At 41.6% G+C, this 27,161-nt stretch overlaps 1 protein-coding gene across 3 annotated transcripts in view; it reads right to left on the bottom strand.

Moving 5' to 3' along the window:
- Positions 1–23,027, bottom strand: part of golim4a (golgi integral membrane protein 4a) — a 57,811-nt gene extending 34,784 nt beyond the window's left edge. For 2 of the 3 annotated variants that reach the window (XM_067246219.1, XM_067246221.1), the window contains exons 1-10: positions 22,406–23,027; positions 4,944–5,018; positions 4,782–4,831; positions 4,555–4,608; positions 4,315–4,465; positions 3,999–4,081; positions 3,811–3,894; positions 2,435–2,647; positions 2,029–2,343; positions 1,596–1,882 (exon numbers count right to left, since the gene is read on the bottom strand). In XM_067246219.1, coding sequence (XP_067102320.1) covers positions 1,596–1,882; positions 2,029–2,343; positions 2,435–2,647; positions 3,811–3,894; positions 3,999–4,081; positions 4,315–4,465; positions 4,555–4,608; positions 4,782–4,831; positions 4,944–5,018; positions 22,406–22,592 — 1,499 coding nt within the window. In that variant the 5' untranslated portion in view covers positions 22,593–23,027. The remainder of the gene's footprint in view (positions 1–1,595; positions 1,883–2,028; positions 2,344–2,434; positions 2,648–3,810; positions 3,895–3,998; positions 4,082–4,314; positions 4,466–4,554; positions 4,609–4,781; positions 4,832–4,943; positions 5,019–22,405) is intronic. The other variant, XM_067246220.1, reaches the window with a different exon arrangement.
- Positions 23,028–27,161: the final 4,134 nt, after the last annotated feature.

Below are 27,161 nucleotides of genomic sequence, written 5' to 3'. Positions count from 1 at the left end.
ATTAGTGGCAATACTCATCAGTCAACATCTTTGCATCTGGTTTTCAGTAATATAGCATATAAAGGTAAACGAATTATTAAGGGGTTCATTTTCAATCATATAATCCATAATCGTTACCCATGTTCATAATTACAACAGTGTGATGTTTTTTCCACAACACTTGTTCCTCGTTCTCGATTGTCTCATTTTTCTGCTTTTGCAAACTTTTTGCTCGCTTATAAAATATCACCCTCCTTGTTCGATGCAGTTTTTGACATGGTTACTGTTAAGCTGCTAAATATAACTTGGGGATTTCTATTATAATTCTGCAACGCTGTGTAGAGCAATAACATTATGCCGCCATCTTGTTCTAAGCCCCAACTATCTACACATTTTAGTTAGTTTACCACTGTGATGTTGCAGCCACGTAAAGGCTGTTATCAGCGTGGGTCCAGCCACCGCCCACAAAGGACCACCGGCACCCTGGACAGCTCCTCCCGAGTTTGCACCTCTCATTACGCACGGCTGGCAAGGAATAATGGAGAAGACACAGCTGCACCGAATTAGACCTCGTCAGCCGTGCCATAAAGGGAGAAGCAAGACCAATCCAAGGGGTTGGATGAGAACACAGTGCAACGACGAAGGACTGGTGAACGTATACTAACAGCTCTGTCTTTTTTTTGTTCCCCCAGACTCGGCCGACGAAAGCGGGCCGGGCCCCCTCACTCGCTAAACGAGGGCCAACAAACCACGGACCAGGGATCCATCTTTTGGCTTTGTTTTGCTGACTTTGTTTCCCCACTGTTTTGTTGGCTACCGGACCCTGTCTGCCGTGTAATTTAAGTAGATTTTTGTTTCGTTCCCATTAAAAACCCATTCACGCTCTGCCCGAACTCTTTATTTGCCACACCATATACCATGAATATTATAGAGATCCCACAATTTGGCCCACATCTTCAGCTACCAATACTGTAGCAAACCAGCGGAATCAGACCAGCCAATCCGGCACAGAAGGCGGGTCCATAGACTTATATTAGGGGAGGTGATAAAAGGAGTCTAACTGCCTGTCGAAATGCTGCAACCACGTGGCACATGGCACTGGTTACACCTGCAGCCATCAGGTGATCAGGGGAGGCATGTAGGGAACCAGCCCAAGACCGCATGAAAAGAAAAAGGACCAGAGAGACAACCCTGGAGGAGCGTCGTTCAGACAAGAGACTGGCTAGAAACGACTGACCTCTCGCTCTGCTTTTCCCTCCACAGGACCACACCCCATGAAGGACAATACACCCCGGACAAGAAGAATCCTGATTTGAAGTTTGTCCCACTACCCTGACCCTGAGATCCGTTATCAAAGGACAATTTATGTTAACGCCAAATGGCCTATTTCATTGTGAATCGGGCCTTCAAGTCCCCTGGGACTTGAAGGCCCAGGGGACACTCAGTTGACGCAACTCTTACTCTCTATGGCTCTGCCACAGCATAGTCAGAAAGGTGGAATTTTCTAGGCCTCAGTATTGAATGTCTCAGAACATCTAAAAAGGACTTGTATGCATTATCTTTCTCAACTCCCCGTGACCACTAGGTAACCCCACACGACTGCTTCCCTTTCTGACCTGAGGTGCTCCTCCCTGAGGAGTTGCTCCTGTCTGTCGGCCTCCTGGTTGTGCTGTGCCTCCTTCTCCTGCTGCTCCTTCAGATGCTGCTCCCTCTCCCTCTGCTCCTTCTCCCTCTGGGCCTGCAGGGCCTCCTGGTGCAACTGCAGCGCCCTCTGCTCTTGGGCCCGCTGGGCCTCCAGGCGTTGCTGCTCCTGCTGCTGCTCATAGGCTGACTTGACACGCTCCACCTCAGAGTGGGCCTCCTGATGAAGGTGGACCTCATGGTGGATATCCACCAGGGGGTCCTGTGGAAAATTTGCAAAAATGAGTCAGGAGACCATCTTCAAAGTGCAATTAAAAACTAAACAGTCTTTGAAAACATTGGTAGGGTTCTGAGCAGTACAATATTTCAGCAACCACACAACATCCGCTTGAATTGTGTTGGTTCTACCATGGTTCTAAGAGATCCTACTGTCATTCTAGCCGGTTGTGGTTGGCGTCTCTGACGGTCAAGAGCATTGTCATCTGGCAGCTCGTGCTCTAGCTCCACCCCCTCCTCCTCCTCATCCTGGGGTTGGTCAGACTCCTCCTCCAGCTTCTGGGGCTGCCCTGCCTGCTCCATCTCCTCTTCTGCTAGCTCTCTCCTTCTCTCCGCTTCCCCCTCTCCCTCCACATCCCCTTCTTTCTCTGGCAAAGCATCGTGGGATATAGTCAGCTGAGACTGGGGATCCATCTTAGGCCCCTCCCCCTTGTCCTGCAGGTCCAACTGTGATTAAGGAAATAGATGATTAGTGTGTTTGTTTTTATGTGTGTGTCCCCCCCCAGTAAGAAATGACAACTTCATCAGAGTGCCATACTTTTGATTGTGTATCATCCTCATGGGCATATTCCTCCTTGTGGGTCTCAGCCAATAGGGCTTCCTGCTGGGCTGGGGGTGGGTCCTGTACATGGGCCTGGTCCAATAAGGCTGCAGGCTGACCTTGTTGCTGAGGATGGTTCTGGTCAGCGTGTTTCAGACTGGGCATTCTGTTTAGGGTCTCCTTCAACTTCTTGAACTCATCTACCTGCATCTGGAAGCAAAATAACCACAAAGCAACCTTCAGACAACCTCCACACAAAATCCAGACAACTCTTTCATACAAAGTCCTTCACCATTTAAATTATTAAACATAAGTAATGAGTCAGTGAGTCATGATTGATGAGTAAAGTGTCCGTTGCACACCCCCCGTTGCTTCTTGCTACTATGAAGTGAATTTGATCTACATTTTAATTAATCAATGTGCTGTTAATTAGTGGTGGGGGAAAAAAATCGATTCGCATATGAATCGCGATTCAATCTTCTAGCGGTTCAGAAATTTCAAAAATCGAATCGTGACCCCAAGATTTGAATCGAATCGTGAGTACCAAAAGATTCCCACCCCTACTGTTAATGTTATGTAGACTACATAATTCACTTTAAAGTTTAAAGTGGACACTGCCCCTTTAAGAGCAGTGAGTTCTGGGATACATGGTTGTTTGGAGTATTTTGTCATTCTGTTTTATGCTTGATTAAATGACAGACAAGTTTGTGTATCAAAGACAAGTTGTCCAACCTTACGTCTTCCCAACTCCTGTGCTTACATTCAAATCAATCTCTTGACAACGCGTGACCAACTTTGCCGTCTGGGTGGTCCAATATGAATCTGCAATGTTTCTGATCTAGGTTGTTTCAATGCAGTTTGTGCATTGGGAAATTAGATTGGATCATATAGCTAACAAGCTTAGAAAATATTATGTTGGAATATAGCCCGTTTTTGTTGTGACTGACTGAAGACATATTCTTCATCTGACTGCATGGACCAAATTGTGACATTTTTGGTTTTGCAAATTCAGGGTACGGACATGTACCGTTTTATCCCCATTTAAAAAATATATATATATACTGTATATACTGTGTGTATGTATATATATACGAGATAACAACAGGGTGCCTCGTTAAGAGCAAGCACACCTAATAATAAGAGTACGAACAAAAACAACAGGTTTCCTCCTGACGGAAAAATCCTAATAATAAAACAAACAAAAACAATAGGTTTCCTCCTGACGGAGGAATCCTAATGAGTTACAACTACTAGTCTGTCTCTGCTGTGCTCCACCTCCCTCTCGGATGTTTCCTCAGAGAGCCAGGTGAGTGAGGGGAGGAGGCCCCAACAGGCTGTTGAGACACACCCCTCCTCTCTCCCCTTGTCCCTACCTGAGCAGTGGCCAGGGCACTCTTGTGGTCTTCCAGCGTCAGTGCCAGCTGGTCGTGAGCAGCTTTCAGGTCCATGTGCTGGATCTGGAATGGCACGAAGTGTTGGCAACGGTTAATGGGAAATACATGGATAAGTAAATACGGCACACACGCTACACCTACTCCTAGTCCTCGCCCTTGCTACTCACACGTGCGTCCTGCAGTTGAATATGGATGTCCTGGTGAGCCTTCCTTAGCTGTTTATTTTCCTCCCGCAGGTTGTACACATTCTCTACAGTGGTAGCACCAGAATATAATACACATGAACACACATCCAAGGAAGCCATTCAAGGGAGAGACTACTGCACCTCACTGGGTGTTTTTAAATAACGACTTGTAAGTTGGGCGCATTACCACATTAAGCTAGAAGAGGGAGACAAAGGCCTTGTATGAGGTCACATGTTTGACATCCTTTGATACTAAACAATAGATTTGTGCCAAGGACTTTTTTATATCTGCCTGTACCTTTGAGCTTGGACATCTCCAGGTCCTTGGTCTGCTGCAGCTTCTCATAGCGCTCCTTGTGCTCCTCCAGGGCTCGGCCGTGGTCTTCTCCCTGGATCTGGTGCTGATCCTGCAGCTCATAGTACTGCTTCTTCAAGTCATCGTGCTGGTTCTGCAACAGCAGGGACAGGGGCATGAAAATGGTTGTGTGTTTTTTTACAATTGTGTGTGTGTGTGTCTACTGCATGCATAATTACTGACCTTTAGCATCTGATGCTGTACGTGGAGGGAGTTGAATCTACTGCTGGTGTCTTGCTGTTGAGTAACACACCAATATACAGGTTAGTCAACCATCACCTCCATGACACACCAACACACCTGTTAGACAACCTTCACCTCCACCCCTCTTCCATGACACACCAACACACAGCCAACCATCTCCTCGTACAAATCTCCACTCACAATCAGTAGTAGAGACTTTTGCCTACCTTCTCCTTGTTCAGAGACTGCTGAGACTCCAACTTATAAACCAGGTAATCTGATGGGACAAAAAAGGGTCAGCTTTAAATTGTCCATGTAAACAAAAGAGTAGGAGTAAGGAATGATACTGTTGCTGCTGAAAAGTGATTATGGGAGGTCTGGTCTCTCACCCTCTTTGGCCTTCTTGTGTTCAACTCTCTCCTTCTGCAGTGACTTCTCTAGTCTGGAGCGGTGCTCGTACACCACTGAGGGGAGGCAGAGAGGGATGGATACAATGGGTGATGGAGAGGGAGGGAGATCAAAAGGGAGGAGAGGAGAAGGAGGATAGACAGAAGGAAGGAGGTAGATAGAGGAAGGAGGGTATAGAGCAGACAACAGACAGTTTCTATGAGAGGATGTTCTCACAAAGCAATCTGGAGTGCTAAGCTAAACAGACATGATGATGAGCCAAAATGTTTACTTGTGCACAAACACACACAAAGAATGTGAGTACAGTTTGGATTATACACTGTGGTTGTTTTATATTTATCTAACGTGTGTGTGTGATGGCCATGCTCCTCCATTGACGAGCAGGTGATGAATTCAACACTGTGATCGTACTGAGATGCAGACTCAGCACTTACCTCCACCTCTTCTCCACCTGTCCCCCTCTCCCCTCTCAACGCTGCATATAGCCCTTTCCTTCTTTTCCTCTAAACCCCACCATTTTCAGCTCTCCTCATCATGGATGCATCATCCCCATCATCCCACCCACTGGTAACAGGGAAGAGAAACAGATCTCGGATAGAAAAAGTCACACCTCCTGGACAGGCATTACTAATCAACTCTTGAAGAGCTGACAGCACGGCCTGCTCTAAGGATCAATTTGTATTTCTGGAGGATGGCAAAATAAGAAAGAGGACAGGTTGACGGGGCAGAGCAGGTAAAGAGAGGATTACACAGGACAGATTAAATAATGTACAATGATGTAGCCTTCATGTTTTCGAAGGACTCTTGTTTTCCATCAGTCATTACCTCGCTAGCAATCATTAATGCTTAGCTAATGTCCATAGGCCTTTTGATCACAGACAAGCCAAGTCAATGCTAAAGGACAAGAACTGGCAAGACTGCAGGTGTCATCTTAGAATACAGCCACTTAGAGGCACACTAGAATTCACATGACAAATAGTCATGGTATGTACTTTTGGCTACCTTCGAATGGGGGTGTCACCCCATTTCCACCCATGGTAAACATCCCAAACAACCAGTTCCACAAGCACAGCAACACAAGCTGTAATTTTGTACACAGTCGAGCTTCATTCTGTATTCTCAAGTCATCCATTCCAACAGTCAACATTCTCACAGCCAGAAACAAAAGGTCCTAGGTGTGTACTGTATGTAGTGTGGTAAGGTGGGTCACCTTAGGAAGGCTTGGGTGCAATTCCACGACAAAGGACTAACCTGCAGCCCAACAGTACACTGTTGTATCATCTCTATATGCACAATGCTAAATGGTTTACGGGCTGGGCAGTATTGCCTAAAATGTATATCACAGTATAATTTCCAGCATAGACGGCAACGGTATAATCATTTTACTTAGTTTCTATATAAATGCATCTGAAGGGGTAAAGCACTGCTATGGCAACTGCATGGCATTACTGTAATCTTGTGTATTACTAGGACATAGTGATCTCATTCTATTATGACTGTAACTGTTAGCTGCTCCTGGCATTCTCTAATCCCTGCTCTCCTCTCTCTGTCCCCCCCCCCCACACACATCCCTTGTGGTGTGGGGGGTTTGAGTTGTCAGCACCTGCCTGGTCGGCGGTCGGCCAACGCTGGACTTGGTCGCGAGTCTCCCGGTCCTGTCCTACATCTATAAAGTTGAACAATGGATTTTGGTGTTTCAAAACCCATCGACACTGTATGACTATGTTTAGCCTGTGTTCTGCTCCTCTCTCTCACCAACCGTCTCTGAAGGAGGGGATCCCTCTCTGAATTGCTCCTCCCAAGGTTTCTTCAATTTTTTCTCCTGTTGAGAGTTTTTCCTTGTCTTCCTTGAGGGTTTAGGTTGGTTGAGGGGCAGTTCTGTGGGCGTATGTGAAGCCCTCTGTGACATGCTTGCGTGTAAAAAGGGCTATACAAATAAATTTGATTTGACATAGTACAGTGGTAACACAACGAAACTCTCAAAATACTCAAACTACAGTACTGCAGGAATAGGCCTGCAGAGCCATAGAGAGAAAGAGTTGTGTCAACTCCATTGCCTTCAATGAGACAGTTTTTTTCCAATATGGCCGCAGAAAAGTTCCAAACACAGGGTTTCCCGCAGAAAATGTGTTAGTTAAGGTGGTAGGGTTAGGTTTGCCCGAGGACCGGGGGTAGGGAGTTTTTCCTCAAAATACGCATATTCTGCAGAGAAGGGAGACTGCCATTGGAATGAAAGGGAGAAAACAGGACAGAGTAAAGGCCGAATTATACTTCTCCGACTCCGTTACGGACAGACGGACGGACGGAGTCGGACGGAGTCGGACGGATTGGTTGAATGTATAGTACTCCGAAGGCTGTGGGTGCTGAAAACAATTCACCGCCAGAAGAGTAGGTGGCGCAACGTTTTTTTGAAAGTCGTCGTCGAGTGTTTATTTACCTAGGTTATCGAGAAGTCGGAGCAAATGTACAAATTTTATTCCTCAATAAAATATGCACATTTTCAGCAACTACACTGCCCATTTCTCGTCACATTTTAATTCAGATGCTGATTTACATGTACTGTTTAGCTGAAATATGAATTGTAAAAACTTACAGCAATGGCGGTCAAAGGATTCTGTTCGCCCTGCTTATCACGGCAACCCCGCCCCCGCCCGACGCAAGCGGTTCTTAATACGGACAAATCACAGCCAAGGGTTATCCGTAAAATGACGGACAGACGGATAGTCAGGAAAATCAGGAGGTGCACGTAGAGCTCTCCGAGCGGCTCGGAGAGGGCACGAAGAGGGAATTCCTCGTCGGAGAGGGCGTTCCCTGTGTTCGTCTCGGTAAAAACGGAAAAGTATAAATCGGCCTTTAACACGGCGGATATCGCTCATAAAAAAAACAAACACCTAGTTAAGGCGGCAGGCGTGTGTTGCTTAGGCGGCCACCTTAAGGCCAATTTATACTTCTCCATTTTTACGGAGACGGACACGGACGATTTCGCAAGCGCCTGGCGAAAAAATTCGACCAGCTGCCAAAACAATCGCTGCAGATCGCAGGCAATCGCGCCGCTTTGCGGTCGGTCCCATTTGATAACATGGGCGCCAAAAGAAAAAAGGCGGCGCTTCTAGGCGCGTCGCAGCAGATCGCAGGCAGTGTGTCCCAGGCGTTAACCACAAAGTGCTGCGGGAAACCCTGAAACAAAAAAGCCACGTCGTTGAGAAACTGCTATATGACAGCACTGTTGGAAGGTAATAAGTTAAATTTGCACCATATTTAATCTTTTTGAAAATATTATCACAGTTGAATGGCAGTAGCAAAATAGTTGTAGCATCGAAGCTCATTTTCTAACATTTAGTAGATTTAACGTTGTTAGTTTAAAGTAGCCTACTGAGATGTCATGCTAGCTGGCAATAACGTACTGCTACCAAAAACAATGGTTAAGGTTACTGTAGTCTAGCAAGACTAAATTAAACAATGTACTACAAAGTCAGTTATGACTTTCTTGACAGTAGGGACATATTTAATAATGTTGTATGCAGAACAAATGACTTGTATGCAAGTTACTTTCAATGACAATAGTATGAAGAGATTAAGTTACAGTATACCTTTCATATTGGAGATGTGAATACATTTGATACCAAGTGTGGCTGTATGCTTTAGGTGCCGGGATAAGTAGCATAGGCGGACCAGAGCCATTTATCTCTATCGCTCTGCATAGGACATTAGCTAGCAAGCTTAACTATTTACCCATTTTAGTTAATTTACCATATTCCATGAATATTATAGATATCCCACAAGTTGGCCCACAACTTCAGCTACCAATACGCATATAATTCTGTTCAGTAGTTACCCAAAAATGTTTTGTGGTGATCAACAATCGCTTCGGTGAGCCTTTCAATTCATTTAAATTTCCCGCTCGGCTTTGTTTGGAACTGTTTCATGACACATGAACCACGTTTTATAAATCCGAAGAACACTAAGAACGTACTTGCGTTCTTGAGAAGAACAGTCTTGCCAAGCGTCCATGCGAGACCACGAGGATGGAAAATGATTTGACATGCGTGTGTTCTTGGCTATTATCTTGAAATGACTTCTGGGAAATCAGATGCGTTCTCGCTGGCCAAGTCACCAACCGATACATCCTCGATAAAAGGGGCGGATCAAGGACACTTCAGGGTATTTTGGGCATTCTTGGTGACTTGTGTTCTTTGAATTGCAACCGTACTTAGGCAATGACGGATGATGTCAAACTAGTTCGCAAGGACACAAGAACGGAAAAAAATATGGATTGATAAACAGCCAAGAACAGAAAAACGGATGCATCGGTTGGTGACTTGGCCAGCGAGAACGCATCTGATTTCCCAGAAGTCATTGCAAGATAATAGCCAAGAAATCGCATGTAATTGGGTGTGCTCAAGCCTTCGGCGAGAGCACAACCTTTGTTCTCTCACATATATATTATTGGGTGTGCTTTGCCTTCGGCAAGGGCACAACCTTTGTTCTCTCACATATATATTATTATTATTATTATTCTTTTTGCCCCCCTAAAACTCAGTCAATATTTGGCCTACATAGACAAAGTAGGTGTCAAAAGTTTCGTCTTGGTAGAGATTGCGTTGGTTGTATTTTTATTTACGTTCCGTTGCATGGTTTAAGTAGAAATTGCGTTTTTGTGGTGAAAAGTGAAGCTAACGGTGGCTAATTTGCTAGCCACAGTCACTGACGTTGCTAACGTCACTACGTCACTAACGTCACGAAAACACGCGTGACTACCTGTAGCAGAACATTCGTTTCACATCTGTTAACTTGGGGGATAGCTAGGCTAACTATAGCTTTACTGCAAGGCAGCTGCAGGAACGCCACAAGCAAAGAGGCCAGGGTGATAACTATTTACTCATTTTACTTTGTGATGTGAAACACAATTATTAAATGTAATGTACAATATTAGCTGATATTATTAAGGAAGTAGGCCCACATCTACTTTTGGAAACGGTAGTCTACTATTTCACTGAAGCATTAGCATCATGACATTAGCCTCTGTTGCCCGGGCAACACATACTACAGTTGTCTATGATGCATCTGTTTTCAATCGTTAAATAAACATTCCTCACAAATACATTTTCGTTGTAGGATTTATTATGACATTACATTACAAGTAAACGATTTGTGGGTGAAATTATCATTACCTGTGGTTTCAAACCAGTGTTGCTCACTGCAACGCTGTAGCCTACGCGAGACACTACAAAAACATCTACACAGCTGTAGGAAGTCAAACGGCGACAGAACATGTTCGGCACTCCCCTTATCGCATTTTGCGTTGTTACTGACAATGATCGCTACCAGTGAGCTTTTTATGAAAGCGATTTTCCACTAAATAAATGTCAAGCTTATTTACGTTTTTGGGGGCATATTTTCAGTTAGCAGATGGTACTGTTTGAATCGCGATTCCATCTTCTACTGCCGGTAACGTCGTACAATAATCTTCAAAGGGGGTTCTTTATTCATGAATGAATGCAATATGAGTAGGCTAAATTCCTTAAAATATCACGAGAAGGGAAAAACTTAAAGGGACGTTTAAGTCATAGAGATTAGGTCAATTTTTACACCGGTCTGCCAAATTTATTCGTTTTGATTCAACGATGAGGCTGCCTCTTGCAGGTGAAATTAGAAGACATCTATTTCATTCTACACTTCACTCGTATTTTCAGTTGTAAATGAGCAGCAAAAAAAAAATGCAAGCAAAGAGGCCAGGGTGATAAATATTTACTCATTTTACTTTGTGATATGACACACAATTGTGATGTGTAATGTACAATATAAGCTGATATTATTAAGGAAGTACATCTACTTTCGGAAACAGTAGTCTACTATTTCACTGAAGTATTAGCATCATGACATTAGCCTGTGTTGCCCGGGCAAGACATACTACAGTGGTCTATGATGTATCTGTTTTCAATCGTTAAAATAAACATTCCTCACATATACATTTTCGTTGTAGGATTTATTCTGACATTAGTAAACGATTTGTTGGTGAAATTACCATTACCTGTGGTTTCAAACCAGTGTAGCTCACTGCAACGCTGTAGCTTACGCGAGACACACTACAAAAACATCTAGCTACACTAAACAGCTGTTTAGGAAGTCAAACGGTGACAGAAAATGTTCGGCACTCCCCTTACTTAAATCAAAAGTCTATCTAACTACTAACCTGAACTTCATTGCCACAGCCTAAACGTTGTCAATCTGTTCATGAAAATAATAAATTTCAGCCTAAACCGAACAACGGAACGTTAAATCCAATTCAACCAACGCAATCGCTACCAAGACGAACACAGCAGTAGTCTACTAGTACTGTACTGTAGTAGTACAATTTACCGGGGCAGCTTCTCCACACAGGGCTATATCGCATTTTGCGTTGTTACTGACAATGATCGCTACCAGTGAGCTTTTTATGAATGAGCGATTTTCCACTAAATAAATGTCAAGCTTATTTACGTTTTGGGGGGTATATTTTCAGTTAGCAGATGGGACTGTCTGAATCGCGATTCCATCTTCTACTGCCGGGTAACGTCGTAGAATAATCTTCAAAGGGGGTTCTTTATTAATGAATGAATGCAATGAGTAGGCTACATGCCTGAAAATATCACGAGAAGGGAAAAACTTAAAATGACGTTTAAGTCATAGAGATTAGGTCCATTTTTACACCGGTCTGCCAAATTTATTCGTTTTGACATGAAAAATGCTTTTAAATCTATTTAATCTTTATAAATAATAAGTATGCATTTTCATATAAAATATACAGAAATCAGTTGTAAAAATGTCATTCAAAAACGGACCCCTGTGCAACCGACGCAAGCAAGCACACCCTACAATTTCCCCAGAAATTGTACCCTCTCTAGTTGGGTGTGCTCAAGCCTTCGGCGAGAGCACAACCTTTGTTCTCTCACATATATATATTTATTTATTTATTTATTATTATTTATTTTCGCCCCCCTAAGGATCAGTCAATATTTGGACTACATACACAACGGCGGTGTCAAAAGGTTCGTCTTGGTAGCGATTGCGTTGGTTGTATTTTTATTTACGTTCCGTTGCATGGTTTAAGTAGAAATTGCGTTTTTGTGGTGAAAAGTGAAGCTAACGGTGGCTAATTTGCTAGCCACAGTCACTGACGTTACTAACGTCACTACGTCACTAACGTCACGAAAACACGCGTGACTACCTGTAGCAGAACATTTGTTTCACATCTGTTAACTTGGGGGATAGCTAGGCTAACTATAGCTTTACTGCAAGGCAGCTGCAGGAACGCCACAAGCAAAGAGGCCAGGGTGATAACTATTTACTCATTTTACTTTGTGATGTGAAACACAATTATTAAATGTAATGTACAATATTAGCTGATATTATTAAGGAAGTAGGCCCACATCTACTTTTGGAAACGGTAGTCTACTATTTCACTGAAGCATTAGCATCATGAAATTAGCCTCTGTTGCCCGGGCAACACATACTACAGTGGTCTATGATGCATCTGTTTTCAATCTTTAAAATAAACATTCCTCACAAATACATTTTCGTTGTAGGATTTATTATGACATTACATTACAAGTAAACGATTTGTGGGTGAAATTATCATTACCTGTGGTTTCAAACCAGTGTTGCTCACTGCAATGCTGTAGCCTACGCGAGACACTACAAAAACATCTACACAGCTGTAGGAAGTCAAACGGCGACAGAACATGTTCGGCACTCCCCTTACTTAATCAAAAGTCTATCTAAGTACTAACCTGAACTTCATTGCCACCGCCTAAACGTTGCCAATCTGTTCATGAAAATAATTAATTTCAGCCTAAACCGTACAACGGAACGTTAAATCCAATTCAACCAACGCAATCGCTACCAAGACGAACACAGCAGTAGTCTACTAGTACTGTACCGTAGTAGTACAATTTACCGGGGCAGCTTCTCCACACAGGGCTATATCGCATTTTGTGTTGTTACTGACAATGATCGCTACCAGTAAGCTTTTTATGAATGAGCGATTTTCCACTAAATAAATGTCAAGCTTATTTACGTTTTGGGGGGCATATTTTCAGTTAGCAGATGGGACTGTCTGAATCGCGATTCCATCTTCTACTGCCGGGTAACGTCGTAGAATAATCTTCAAAGGGGGTTCTTTATTAATGAATGAATGCAATATGAGTAGGCTAAATGCCTGAAAATATCACGAGAAGGGACAACTTAAAAGGACGTTTAAGTCATAGAGATTAGGTCCATTTTTACACCGGTCTGCCAAATTTATTCGTTTTGATTCAACGATGAGGCTGCCTCTTGCAGGGGAAATGAGAAGACATCTATTTCATTCTACACTTCACTCGTATTTTCAGTTGTAAATGAGCAGCAATTTTTTTTTCCTTTAAATCTATTTAATCTTTATAAATAATAAGTATGCATTTTCATATAAAATATACAGAAATCCGTTGTAAAAATTTCATTCAAAAACGGACCCCTGTGCAACCGACGCAAGCAAGCACACCCTACAATTTCCCCAGAAATTGTACCCTCTCTAGTTATTGGGTGTGCTCAAGCCTTCGGCGAGAGCACAACCTTTGTTCTCTCACATATATATTATTATTATTATTATTTTTTTTTTTTTTTTGCCCCCCTAAAACTCAGTAAATACTTGGCCTACATAGACAACGTAGGTGTCAAAAGTTTCGTCTTGGTAGCGATTGAGTTGCTTCTATTGGAATTTACGTTCCGTTGCATGGTTTAAGCGTAAGTTAAGTTTTTGTGGCGAAAAGTGAAGCTAACGGTGGCTAATTTGCTAGCCACAGTCACTGACGTTACTAACGTCACTGCGTCACTAACGTCACGAAAACACGCGTGACTACCTTTGGCAGAACATTAGTTTCGCATCTGTTAACTTGGGGGATAGCTAGGCTAACTATAGCTTTACTGCAAGGCAGCTGCAGAAACGCCACAAGCAAAGAGGCCAGGGTGATAAATATTTACTCATTTTACTTTGTGATATGACACACAATTGTGATGTGTAATGTACAATATAAGCTGATATTATTAAGGAAGTACATCTACTTTCGGAAACAGTAGTCTACTATTTCACTGACATATTAGCATCATGACATTAGCCTGTGTTGCCCGGGCAAGACATACTACAGTGGTCTATGATGTATCTGTTTTCAATCGTTAAAATAAACATTCCTCACATATACATTTTCGTTGTAGGATTTATTCTGACATTAGTAAACGATTTGTTGGTGAAATTACCATTACCTGTGGTTTCAAACCAGTGTAGCTCACTGCAACGCTGTAGCTTACGCGAGACACACTACAAAAACATCTAGCTACACTAAACAGCTGTTTAGGAAGTCAAACGGTGACAGAAAATGTTCGGCACTCCCCTTACTTAAATCAAAAGTCTATCTAACTACTAACCTGAACTTCATTGCCACAGCCTAAACGTTGTCAATCTGTTCATGAAAATAATAAATTTCAGCCTAAACCGAACAACGGAACGTTAAATCCAATTCAACCAACGCAATCGCTACCAAGACGAACACAGCAGTAGTCTACTAGTACTGTACTGTAGTAGTACAATTTACCGGGGCAGCTTCTCCACACAGGGCTATATCGCATTTTGCGTTGTTACTGACAATGATCGCTACCAGTGAGCTTTTTATGAATGAGCGATTTTCCACTAAATAAATGTCAAGCTTATTTACGTTTTGGGGGGTATATTTTCAGTTAGCAGATGGGACTGTCTGAATCGCGATTCCATCTTCTACTGCCGGGTAACGTCGTAGAATAATCTTCAAAGGGGGTTCTTTATTAATGAATGAATGCAATGAGTAGGCTACATGCCTGAAAATATCACGAGAAGGGAAAAACTTAAAATGACGTTTAAGTCATAGAGATTAGGTCCATTTTTACACCGGTCTGCCAAATTTATTCGTTTTGACATGAAAAATGCTTTTAAATCTATTTAATCTTTATAAATAATAAGTATGCATTTTCATATAAAATATACAGAAATCAGTTGTAAAAATGTCATTCAAAAACGGACCCCTGTGCAACCGACGCAAGCAAGCACACCCTACAATTTCCCCAGAAATTGTACCCTCTCTAGTTGGGTGTGCTCAAGCCTTCGGCGAGAGCACAACCTTTGTTCTCTCACATATATATATTTATTTATTTATTTATTATTATTTATTTTCGCCCCCCTAAGGATCAGTCAATATTTGGACTACATACACAACGGCGGTGTCAAAAGGTTCGTCTTGGTAGCGATTGCGTTGGTTGTATTTTTATTTACGTTCCGTTGCATGGTTTAAGTAGAAATTGCGTTTTTGTGGTGAAAAGTGAAGCTAACGGTGGCTAATTTGCTAGCCACAGTCACTGACGTTACTAACGTCACTACGTCACTAACGTCACTACGTCACTAACGTCACGAAAACACGCGTGACTACCTGTAGCAGAACATTTGTTTCACATCTGTTAACTTGGGGGATAGCTAGGCTAACTATAGCTTTACTGCAAGGCAGCTGCAGGAACGCCACAAGCAAAGAGGCCAGGGTGATAACTATTTACTCATTTTACTTTGTGATGTGAAACACAATTATTAAATGTAATGTACAATATTAGCTGATATTATTAAGGAAGTAGGCCCACATCTACTTTTGGAAACGGTAGTCTACTATTTCACTGAAGCATTAGCATCATGAAATTAGCCTCTGTTGCCCGGGCAACACATACTACAGTGGTCTATGATGCATCTGTTTTCAATCTTTAAAATAAACATTCCTCACAAATACATTTTCGTTGTAGGATTTATTATGACATTACATTACAAGTAAACGATTTGTGGGTGAAATTATCATTACCTGTGGTTTCAAACCAGTGTTGCTCACTGCAATGCTGTAGCCTACGCGAGACACTACAAAAACATCTACACAGCTGTAGGAAGTCAAACGGCGACAGAACATGTTCGGCACTCCCCTTACTTAATCAAAAGTCTATCTAAGTACTAACCTGAACTTCATTGCCACCGCCTAAACGTTGCCAATCTGTTCATGAAAATAATTAATTTCAGCCTAAACCGTACAACGGAACGTTAAATCCAATTCAACCAACGCAATCGCTACCAAGACGAACACAGCAGTAGTCTACTAGTACTGTACCGTAGTAGTACAATTTACCGGGGCAGCTTCTCCACACAGGGCTATATCGCATTTTGTGTTGTTACTGACAATGATCGCTACCAGTAAGCTTTTTATGAATGAGCGATTTTCCACTAAATAAATGTCAAGCTTATTTACGTTTTGGGGGGCATATTTTCAGTTAGCAGATGGGACTGTCTGAATCGCGATTCCATCTTCTACTGCCGGGTAACGTCGTAGAATAATCTTCAAAGGGGGTTCTTTATTAATGAATGAATGCAATATGAGTAGGCTAAATGCCTGAAAATATCACGAGAAGGGACAACTTAAAAGGACGTTTAAGTCATAGAGATTAGGTCCATTTTTACACCGGTCTGCCAAATTTATTCGTTTTGATTCAACGATGAGGCTGCCTCTTGCAGGGGAAATGAGAAGACATCTATTTCATTCTACACTTCACTCGTATTTTCAGTTGTAAATGAGCAGCAATTTTTTTTTCCTTTAAATCTATTTAATCTTTATAAATAATAAGTATGCATTTTCATATAAAATATACAGAAATCAGTTGTAAAAATTTCATTCAAAAACGGACCCCTGTGCAACCGACGCAAGCAAGCACACCCTACAATTTCCCCAGAAATTGTACCCTCTCTAGTTATTGGGTGTGCTCAAGCCTTCGGCGAGAGCACAACCTTTGTTCTCTCACATATATATTATTATTATTTTATTTTTTTTTTATTTATTTTTTTGCCCCCCTAAAACTCAGTAAATACTTGGCCTACATAGACAACGTAGGTGTCAAAAGTTTCGTCTTGGTAGCGATTGAGTTGCTTCTATTGGAATTTACGTTCCGTTGCATGGTTTAAGCGTAAGTTAAGTTTTTGTGGCGAAAAGTGAAGCTAACGGTGGCTAATTTGCTAGCCACAGTCACTGACGTTACTAACGTCACTGCGTCACTAACGTCACGAAAACACGCGTGACTACCTTTGGCAGAACATTAGTTTCGCATCTGTTAACTTGGGGGATAGCTAGGCTAACTATAGCTTTACTGCAAGGCAGCTGCAGAAACGCCACAAGCAAAGAGGCCAGGGTGATAAATATTTACTCATTTTACTTTGTGATATGACACACAATTGTGATGTGTAATGTACAATATAAGCTGATATTATTAAGGAAGTACATCTACTTTCGGAAACAGTAGTCTACTATTTCACTGACATATTAGCATCATGACATTAGCCTGTGTTGCCCGGGCAACACATACTACAGTGGTCTATGATGTATCTGTTTTCAATCGTTAAAATAAACATTCCTCACATATACATTTTCGTTGTAGGATTTATTCTGACATTAGTAAACGATTTGTTGGTGAAATTACCATTACCTGTGGTTTCAAACCAGTGTAGCTCACTGCAACGCTGTAGCTTACGCGAGACACACTACAAAAACATCTAGCTACAGTACACAGCTGTTTAGGAAGTCAAACGGCGACAGAAAATGTTCGGCACTCCCCTTACTTAAATCAAAAGTCTATCTAACTACTAACCTGAACTTCATTGCCACAGCCTAAACGTTGTCAATCTGTTCATGAAAATAATTAATTTCAGCCTAAACCGTACAACGGAACGTTAAATCCAATTCAACCAATGCAATCGCTACCAAGACGAACACAGCAGTAGTCTAGTACTGTACCGTAGTAGTACAATTTACCGGGGCAGCTTCTCCACACAGGGCTATATCGCATTTTGCGTTGTTACTGACAATGATCGCTACCAGTGAGCTTTTTATGAATGAGCAATTTTCCACTAAATAAATGTCAAGCTTATTTACGTTTTGGGGGGCATATTTTCAGTTAGCAGATGGTACTGTTTGAATCGCGATTCTATCTTCTGTCGTAGAATAATCTTCAAAGGGGGTTCTTTATTAATGAATGAATGCAATATCAGTAGGCTAAATGCCTGAAAATATCACGAGAAGGGACAATTTAAAAGGACGTTTAAGTCATAGAGATTAGGTCAATTTTTACACCGGTCTGCCAAATGTATTCGTTTTGATTCAGCCTGTCAGCTGCCTCTTGCAGGGGAAATGAGAAGACATCATATTTCATTCGACACTTCACTCGTATTTTGAGTTGTAAATGAGCAGCAAAAAAAAGATGCTTTTAAATCTATGTAATCTTTATAAATAATAAGTAGGCCCGATGCATTTTTATATAAAATATACAGACCACTGTGCAACCGACGCAAGCAAGCACACCCTACAATTTCCCCAGAAATTGTATCCTCTCTAGTTCACAGTGCTTTTCCGTAGCCTACGATATCAGAAATGGAAGTTGATGTAGGCTACTACCAAAGGAGAGCTGATATGTAGCTTTCAACAACACGTTTATGCGATCATCAGAAAACTTAATTCAATATTTGTTGTGAGCTAGCTATTATAAATGATTGCAAGGCAGAATACTCAATGCCAGGGTTCTCAAGAAATAAAAGGTGTTGTGTGAGAAACGGCTGAAATGCGTGAGAATTGAGAGCCCTGCGATTCTATAGGATCTACATTAAACAAATCACAATTCTAACCAACCCGGCATCTTTATTTGCATGGCTACACCAAAGAGTATAGAAGACAAGAGGCGAAGCTCAATATAACGTCCCATTGCAACATCTGCGCCCAGCAGCGGTCCTACACATCCTCCATTTTGGACTTTGAATCCAGTAAAACATCACTCCAACAAATAGCCGTATCAATGCACAAACAAAATTATCAATATTGTATCGCCATATATTTAATGTCTCTTCCGAAATAATGTGTTAAACTATTATATTGGCCTGTAAAGCCTGCATAAATATTCATATTTTATTTACTTGCTTAGTAGGCTACATTTGTTAGAATCAGAATTGTATTGATTACATAAACAACTAAAATTACAAAGATTGGGCTACATGATTTCTTCATTCATTCATTTAACTCAACTTCTTTGATTTAGAAAACTTAAAAATCTCAACTTTGATAATCTAAATAAATGTAAGTTAATTATGAGTAACTGGAAATTTTTGGATTACATTTACATTACAATTATTTTACAATGTGACTTGTTCTCATTTCTAAACTGCCTTTGAAACTTCTGACTTTCCACCAACAGGTCCTTCTGTTCTGGAAACTAACTATTCAAGCACAATTTTAGCCCACAATGTCAATTTGGAACAATAGATATATTATCAAATAGAACATCTTTATTTATAGAAAACTGGTAGGATAAAGGAATATGGTCAATTTGACATTATGGACATAGGGATTATAAAAGCTTTTTTAGCAAATTTAAAATAAACAGCTCTCAAAAGAGTTATAGCACAATTATTAAAAATATAGTTTAAACACAGTGGTAAAACCTATGAGCCTAGGATAAACCAAGTACTTTTTACAGATAATAATTGCACAACACATACACACACAATACATTTCTGAGTAAATGTCTGGTAAAAGAATGCTATCTGAGCCTGGTAATCTTACATTGTTAATCATCATCTTAAACATCTTACATTGTTCTTGAAGCAGTAAATGCTTCTATAGCCTTCTGTTTGACTGTAACTCACAGTCCAAAATGGCGACATTGCTACCTTTTCGCCATCTAGTGGCGGTGGTCAAAAATACACCAGAGCTTTGCCTCGTCTTCTATACTCTTTTGCAACACTGCATTTCTGTCTAAGTCTCTGTCAACTCTAAAGTTGTGTTATTTAAAGACGGGAGGATAGACGCCAACAAAACAATGCTCTCCATCTTTGCAATACTGGTTATGAGGATGCGGAAGATTGCTTGTGATGTTTGCGTTCCGTGCAACAATTGTATGTCGTGCCTGGTGTAAATGGGGCTGTGGCAAATCTTCTTTCCCGAAAGATCTACTGCGGACAGCAGGGTAAAGTCAAAATCCATACAGTAGGACAAATTCATACTCGTCTATTCTATACCGTTCATACCATCCAACCCGTTTGCATCAGGATTACTTTTGAAATAGAAAATGTTAAGTTTCAGTTGCATGGCTGTAAGGGTTGTGCCAAAAAAAAAATCCTTGTGAAGAGAGACTGAGTAAGTAAGAGAGAAGGGGTATAGGACCAGTAGAGAGAGAGATAAGAGGACACAGTACCAAGTCTACAACAGCTTGAGTCAAGTGATGCACAGCCCAAGTGTGTATTTAACCCTTGTGCTGCCTTCGGGTCACATGACCCAAAGGTTCGTAGCGAACCATCGTTGTGTTTACCCAATTTTACCCAATACAAAAACAAATAAAAATAATTTTATTTTAACCTTCGCAATGTGGGGGGTCTGAGACAGCCCAACGGTTAAAAGAAAATGCTTAACTTTGTTTTTGTATGCGGTAAAGTCGTCACAATACGATGGTGGGTCACAATGACTGATGGGTCAGAATGACCCGAAGATAACACAAGGGTTAAGCCTTCAGTCTCAGATACTACAGTTACACAGCACTTCTGAACACAAACACCTGTTCCTTCACCAGTCTCAGCCCTCACACACCCCACCGAGCATGGGAACTAAAGCGCCTTGAGGGACTAGGTCCCCTGTGGTTGATACAGCTTGTTCTTTTTTTTTCTTTTTTTTACAGGGGTGCTAAAGTGCATGGTCGGAGGGAACAAGGGACTCCAGTCTGGTGGTGACCTTTCCTGGACTAGCTAGGGACAGAGCTGGTCAGGGTTGGCTAGTGAAGCAGACAAGTTTGTATCTGATCACACCTGTACTTGATAGAAAATCAGTGTGTGTGAGAGAAATAAAGAGAGAGTGTGTGATGTGTTTCATATAGGAGTTGTAACTGTAGCTTGGTGACCAAAACCTATTGAAATCAGTAGAAGATAGGCAGAAATTATAGGAGCGCATGGAGGATTACACACCAGCATTGGCAAGCAGGAAGTGTAGTGAGCTGGGTGTTGGGGTGGGCTAGGTGGGGGCGTGTGCTACGTGTTGGGGTAGGCTGGGCTGGGTGTTGTGATGGGTGGTGGGGTGGGCTAGATGGTGAGGTCGGCTGGGTGTTCAGGTGAGCAGGGTGTTCAGGTCTGTGGACACAGTATTCTTCTTGATACTGTAACTCTACTCACCTGAGCAACTTAAGACAGATGGGAACCAGCACTGCCTGACCTGGTTGTCACAAACGCCCATAAAGGGAGGTGGGGTCCACACTTGTTACCCCCCTTCTACCCCACGCACCTCCTCCTAAGGTTTAGAAACTCTGCACCTGGGTGACTCTTAGCTGCTGTTGTACCCATCCAGACCACTCTTTAAGGCTGAAGCTTTTGGAGAGATAATTAAGTGACAGAGACTCTGGAAAACTTGTGTTCACACTCTCTCCTATCTACATCCCAAATAGTTTTTGTACACCCTCATACAATAAGTCTCCAGTGTGTATGTGAAATCAAGGTACTCATTCTGCCGTGTTTTTTTCAAGTCGGAAACTTGACTACACTATCTGTTTTACAGCTCCCTTGCGTTGTTGTCAAGACCAGAAACAGTGAATGTTACCCCCTGCTCCCTCCCAATGCCTGATGAGTGTAACAGCCCATCTCTAAATATAGTTCATAATAATTAAATCAACAACTCAGGGTAGATATGAAATTACCAAGAACTTCAGAGAATGGATGAAGTCACCACCTCACTGCAATGCAGGCCATGTCTGGGGGTAAGTTAATGAGTAAGCGTTTCTCAGTGACTCAAGTAAAATATATAGCACTATGAAGTGACATTGTAAATAACTATTTTCATAACATTTATGCACTGGTGAGCTCTCAAGCATGTGATGAGAACCAATTGTGTAATGTAGAGGATATAAGGTAATGAAGAAAGCAAGGAAACACAGACACTATAGTACACCTCGTAAGAAACCTTTCAGAAACATCAACAGATGGCAGAGTAATGGGTCAACACACCAGGTGTGTGTGGGTGTGTGTATGTATCTGTTTGTCAAAGGTTTGGGGGGGAAATAATGACAGGTAAACCAAAAAGATAGATCACCTCTCAAGGGGGAACATAATTATGCCGTATGTGGCTGACAGTGAAGATGTTCTGCATTCCAAGTAGGACAGACAGAAACCCACCCCTTCCATTGTCCGAACATAAGGGGTGCGCAGTAAGGTAGTAAGGTTGTCAGTCTGTTAAGACTGACAAGACTCAACCGAAGCCACTGGAAAGAGCTCTTGCAGAGTTGTAACGGTTCAACGACATTTCAGTAACCTAGAATAAGTCAGATTTCCCTCACCGCTAACATAATCAACCTAAATAATCACCTTGAAGCTGCGCTGACAACGATTCTTGGTGCTGTTGGTACTTCAGTGCCAGCGCCTCCGTCCTCTTCAACTGTTTGTGCATTTCGTATGATACCATCGCCCCGTAAATGATCCCGAAGACCACAGTCACCAGCAATAGAGACTGGAAGATTTTCCGTTGCCTCCGAGAACACACTCCGTTACCCATTTCCCCTCCTTGCCGCCTGCGTAGTAGGCAAGCCCCGTCACCTCGGCAGAAACTTTCTTGGTAGGTCCAAATTTGGTCTTGTTACGCTTTACTCCCGTGGCATTATTGCACACACAAATCAAACGAAATGATCGCCTACCAAGTGTAGGAACATGTTTGGTGAAGATTAGGCATTTTAGTGCATGTAAAACACATCAACGAACTCCTTTTGCTACTTCAAAGACTATGCTCAGATTTTCGCCTGACCTCACACACGTAGCCTAACTGTTGAGTAGTCGAATTGCACGAGTTTATCCTGGTCTTTAAGTTTGATATTTCAAGTGCACGGCTTTGTACAACTGTACGAAAAGTAATTAACGAGATGACGGTCAATGCCTACATTGCACCTTCAATTTTAGTTACGTGTCACCTCATAAGTAGCTGCTATTCAACGCATCCAACAGCAGTCATGAAGGAAGTCCCTCCTTTCTCCAAAATCCCAAATTAACCTAAAACCGCCCTCATCCGTATGGGTCTCCCCAATTGGTAAATCCAGTTTTCGCTCAGACCCTTTGGAATGTGAGGCGGGGCATGTCGAAATCAGCGCATTCCCCAAGGCATGACCCTCTCTTGGAAGCATAAACACAGGAACATCTTTCTGTTCACCAAACATTCACATGAGTTGACAGAGTACACAAGTCTTACAGTCAGGACGAAACATCTCCCGTCCAGACTATTGAACAGCATGTATATTTACATATATAGCATACGGACACGGACTACAAGAAAGGGTCAGATGGCCGAGCGGTTAGGGAATGTCCCCGTACTTACTGTAAGTCGCTCTGGATAAGAGCGTCTGCTAAATGACTAAATGTAAGAAGCGCCTTGATAGTTTTACCACAGATGACAATCAATGAAGATGAATAATGTACTTTATTTAAACATTTGTATTAAACTGTAGTTACATCTGTAATTTACGTCGACCTTTATAACATATAAAAGCTGTAAAAATACAGAACAAAATAGGTTACTTTAAGATAGCATGTTATCTTAGTTATTGGTAAAGTTATTGGTATAAATTTTAACAAGAAATACAGTGTCAGCACTCAAGTCAAAATGAATTATGACTGTGACTCTTGACAAACATTTTTGAAAAAAGCACCAATAATCCCCCAAATTTAACAAAAAATACATAACATTTTAATGAGAAAATATAGCTGCAAGCAGCAATGTGGTGGCCAAGCAGGTCAGATAAACCAGAAGAAACTTTCGACATCTAGTCACTGCGGTGTACCTGGCTTCCTTTGCAGTGGCTTATAGTCTCTCTAAACAGAGAATCAGAGACATGACAAGCTTGTCAGCTTTGGCTGAATTTGAATCTCTGACGTTGACGTTGCCAGGACACCAATTTATCCTAGTGAGCTATTCTCAGTGTTGGAAATCAGATTTCAGTGACTGCGTAAAAATATAAGGAATTTTTCCTGTGGCAAGCGGTTGTCAGATTTGTCCCAAGTTTAAACAGCATAGGGAGTCAGGTGGCTGAGCAGTGAGGGAATCGGGCAAGTAATCCGAAGGTTGCCAGTTCGATTCCCGGTCATTACAACTGACGTTGTGTCCTTGGGCAAGGCACTTCACCCTACTTGCCTCGGGGGAATGTCCCTGTACTTACTGTAAGTCGCTCTGGATAAGAGCGTCTGCTAAATGACTAAATGTAAATGTAGCTGTAATTCAGTTCTATTTTGACATGTCAAGGTGATTGTGGTCTGAAAATAATCTGTGCCAAATTAGGTGAATATTTGGTATTCACCAAAAACGTTTTATTCATTCATTCAAAATGTCGGCCACATCAATTTAGCTGGTATCACAATTTAATATGTGTCAGACACGGGATCGCCCCCTAGAGGTTAGATGACACAACCTTTGGTGGACCTCTTTGAAACAGGGTCCCGAGCACCTGTACCAAGTTTGTTGTCAATTCAGCGAATATTTCCAGAGATATGATCTTCATCGCCGACTTTGATAATCTTTACCGGAATGTGAAAAGGTTTGCGAGGCTTGATCTGAAGATAAATGGTGCCAAATTTTTGCTTATTGCAGCGCCACCTAGAGGTGAAATGGCATGACCTATTTTGGACCTCTTTAGAACAGAGTAAAGAGGTGCTGATATGACCTCACTTCTTTTATGGTGGCTTGGTTGACGACTTTGATTGGCTGTTCCAGTCAAAAGTGTAGAAAATCAAAAAAACATGTGATGTCTTTTGTGAGGCTTGATCTGAAGATAAATGGTGCCAAATTTGGTGAAGATTGGACAAACCTTATAGGAGAGGTAGCGAAAAAACGTTATATTCAAAATGGCGGCCACATCAATTCAGCCACATCAATTTGATTGGCTGTAACTAACAAACGGTTGCGAAAATCAAAGCTCCAGGGGATAACTTTTGTGAGGCTTGGTCTGAAGATCATCTGTGGCAATTTTGAAGAAGATTCAACAAGAATTGTAGGAGGAATAGCGAAAAACGCTTTTCCTTAACATTCAAAATGGCGGAGAATCTATATAACTGGGTATGACGTCATAGTATGACTCCTCTTGATCCAGGGAATACAACAATACCTCATTTTGTAAAATGAGGCATATGGTTCAAAAGTAAAGTGTGTAAACACACCATTAACTTTGACCCATTGGTGGCGCTAGATGGTTGGAATGGGAGACATGAAACTTGGTGAAATTTTTGAGGGGACTGGTCCCAAAGAGTGTGCCAAGTTTCACAACTTCTGACAATACGGTTCTTGGGGCTGCCATAGACTCCCATGGCAGAAGAAGATGTGTAATAATAACTAGAGAGGGTACAATTTCTGGGGAAATTGTAGGGTGTGCTTGCTTGCGTCAGTTGCACAGGGGTCCGTTTTTTAATGACATTTTTACAACTGATATTTCTGTATATTTTATATAAAAATGCATAGGGCCTACTTATTATTTATAAAGATGACATAGATTTAAAAGCATATTTTTTTTGCTGCTCATTTACAACTCAAAATACGAGTGAAGTGTAGAATGAAATATGATGTATTCTCATTTCCCCTGCAAGAGGCAGCCTCATAGCTGAATCAAAACGAATACATTTGGCAGACCGGTGCAAAAATTTACCTAATCTCTATGACTTAAACGTCCTTTTAAGTTTTCCTTTCTCGTGATATTTTCAGGCATTTAGTCTACTCATATTGCATTCATTCATTAATAAAGAACCCCCTTTAAAGATTATTCTACGACGTTACCGGCAGTAGAAGATGGAATCGCGATTCAAACAGTACCATCTGCTAACTGAAAATATGCCCCCAAAAACGTAAATAAGCTTGACATTTATTTAGTGGAAAATCGCTTATTCATTTAAAGCTCACTGGTAGCGATCATTGTCAATAACAACGCAAAATGCGATATAGCCCTGTGCGGAGAAGCTGCCCCGGTAAATTCTACTACTACAGTACAGTACTAGACTACTGCTGTGTTCGTCTTGGTAGCGATTGCGTTGGTTGAATTCGATTAAACGTTCCGTTGTACGGTTTAGGCTGAAATTAATTATTTTCATGAACAGATTGACAAAGTTTAGGCTGTGGCAATGAAGTTCAGGTTAGTAGTCAGATAGTTTCACCTATTGAAAGACTTTTGATTTAAGTACTGTAAGGGGAGTGCCGAACATGTTCTGTCGCCGTTTGACTTCCTAAGTTAGATGTTTTTGTAGTGTCTCGCGTAGGATACAGCGTTGCAATGAGCAACACTGGTTTGAAACCACAGGTAATGATAATTTCACCAACAAATCGTTTACTTGTAATGTAATGTCGTAATAAATCCTACAACGAAAATGTATTTGTGAGGAATTTTTATTTTAACGATTGAAAACAGATGCATCATAGACCACTGTAGTATGTGTTGCCCGGGCTACAGAGGCTAATTTCATGCTAATGCTTCAGTGAAATAGTAGACTACCATCTACCTCTCTCCGAAAGTAGATGTGGGCCTACTTCCTTAATAATATCAGCTAATAATGTACATTACATTTCACAATTGTGTTTCACATCACAAAGTAAAATGAGTAAATAGTTATCACCCTGGCCTCTTTGCTTGTGGCGTTTCTGCAGCTGCCTTGCAGTAAAGCTATAGTTAGCCTAGCTATCCCCCAAGTTAACAGATGTTCTGCTACAGGTAGTCACGCGTGTTTTTGTGACGTTAGTGACGTAGTGACGTTAGTAACGTCAGTGACTGTGGCTAGCAAATTAGCCACCGTTAGCTTCACTTTTCGCCACAAAAACTCAACTTGAGCCTAAACCATGCAACGGAACGTAAATAAAAATACAACCAACTCAATCGCTACCAAGACGAAACTTTTGACACCTAGGTTGTCTATTTAGTCCAAATATTGACGAAGATTTAGGGGTGGGAAAATAAATAATAATAATATGTGAGAGAACAAAGGTTGAGCCCTTGCCGAAGGCAAAGCACACCCAATAAAAAGAAGAAAAGGTATAAACACTTAAGGTGGCTTCGCCGCTTCGCGGCTTGGCCACCCATGAAGTACAGTTTTAAATGCTCCCTAA

The sequence above is a fragment of the Osmerus mordax genome, chromosome 11 (genome assembly GCF_038355195.1).
Source record: "Osmerus mordax isolate fOsmMor3 chromosome 11, fOsmMor3.pri, whole genome shotgun sequence".
NCBI classification, from domain to species: Eukaryota; Metazoa; Chordata; class Actinopteri; order Osmeriformes; family Osmeridae; genus Osmerus; species Osmerus mordax.
Note: the sequence above shows the minus strand (reverse complement) of the source record. Positions and strands in the feature narration are given on the sequence as shown.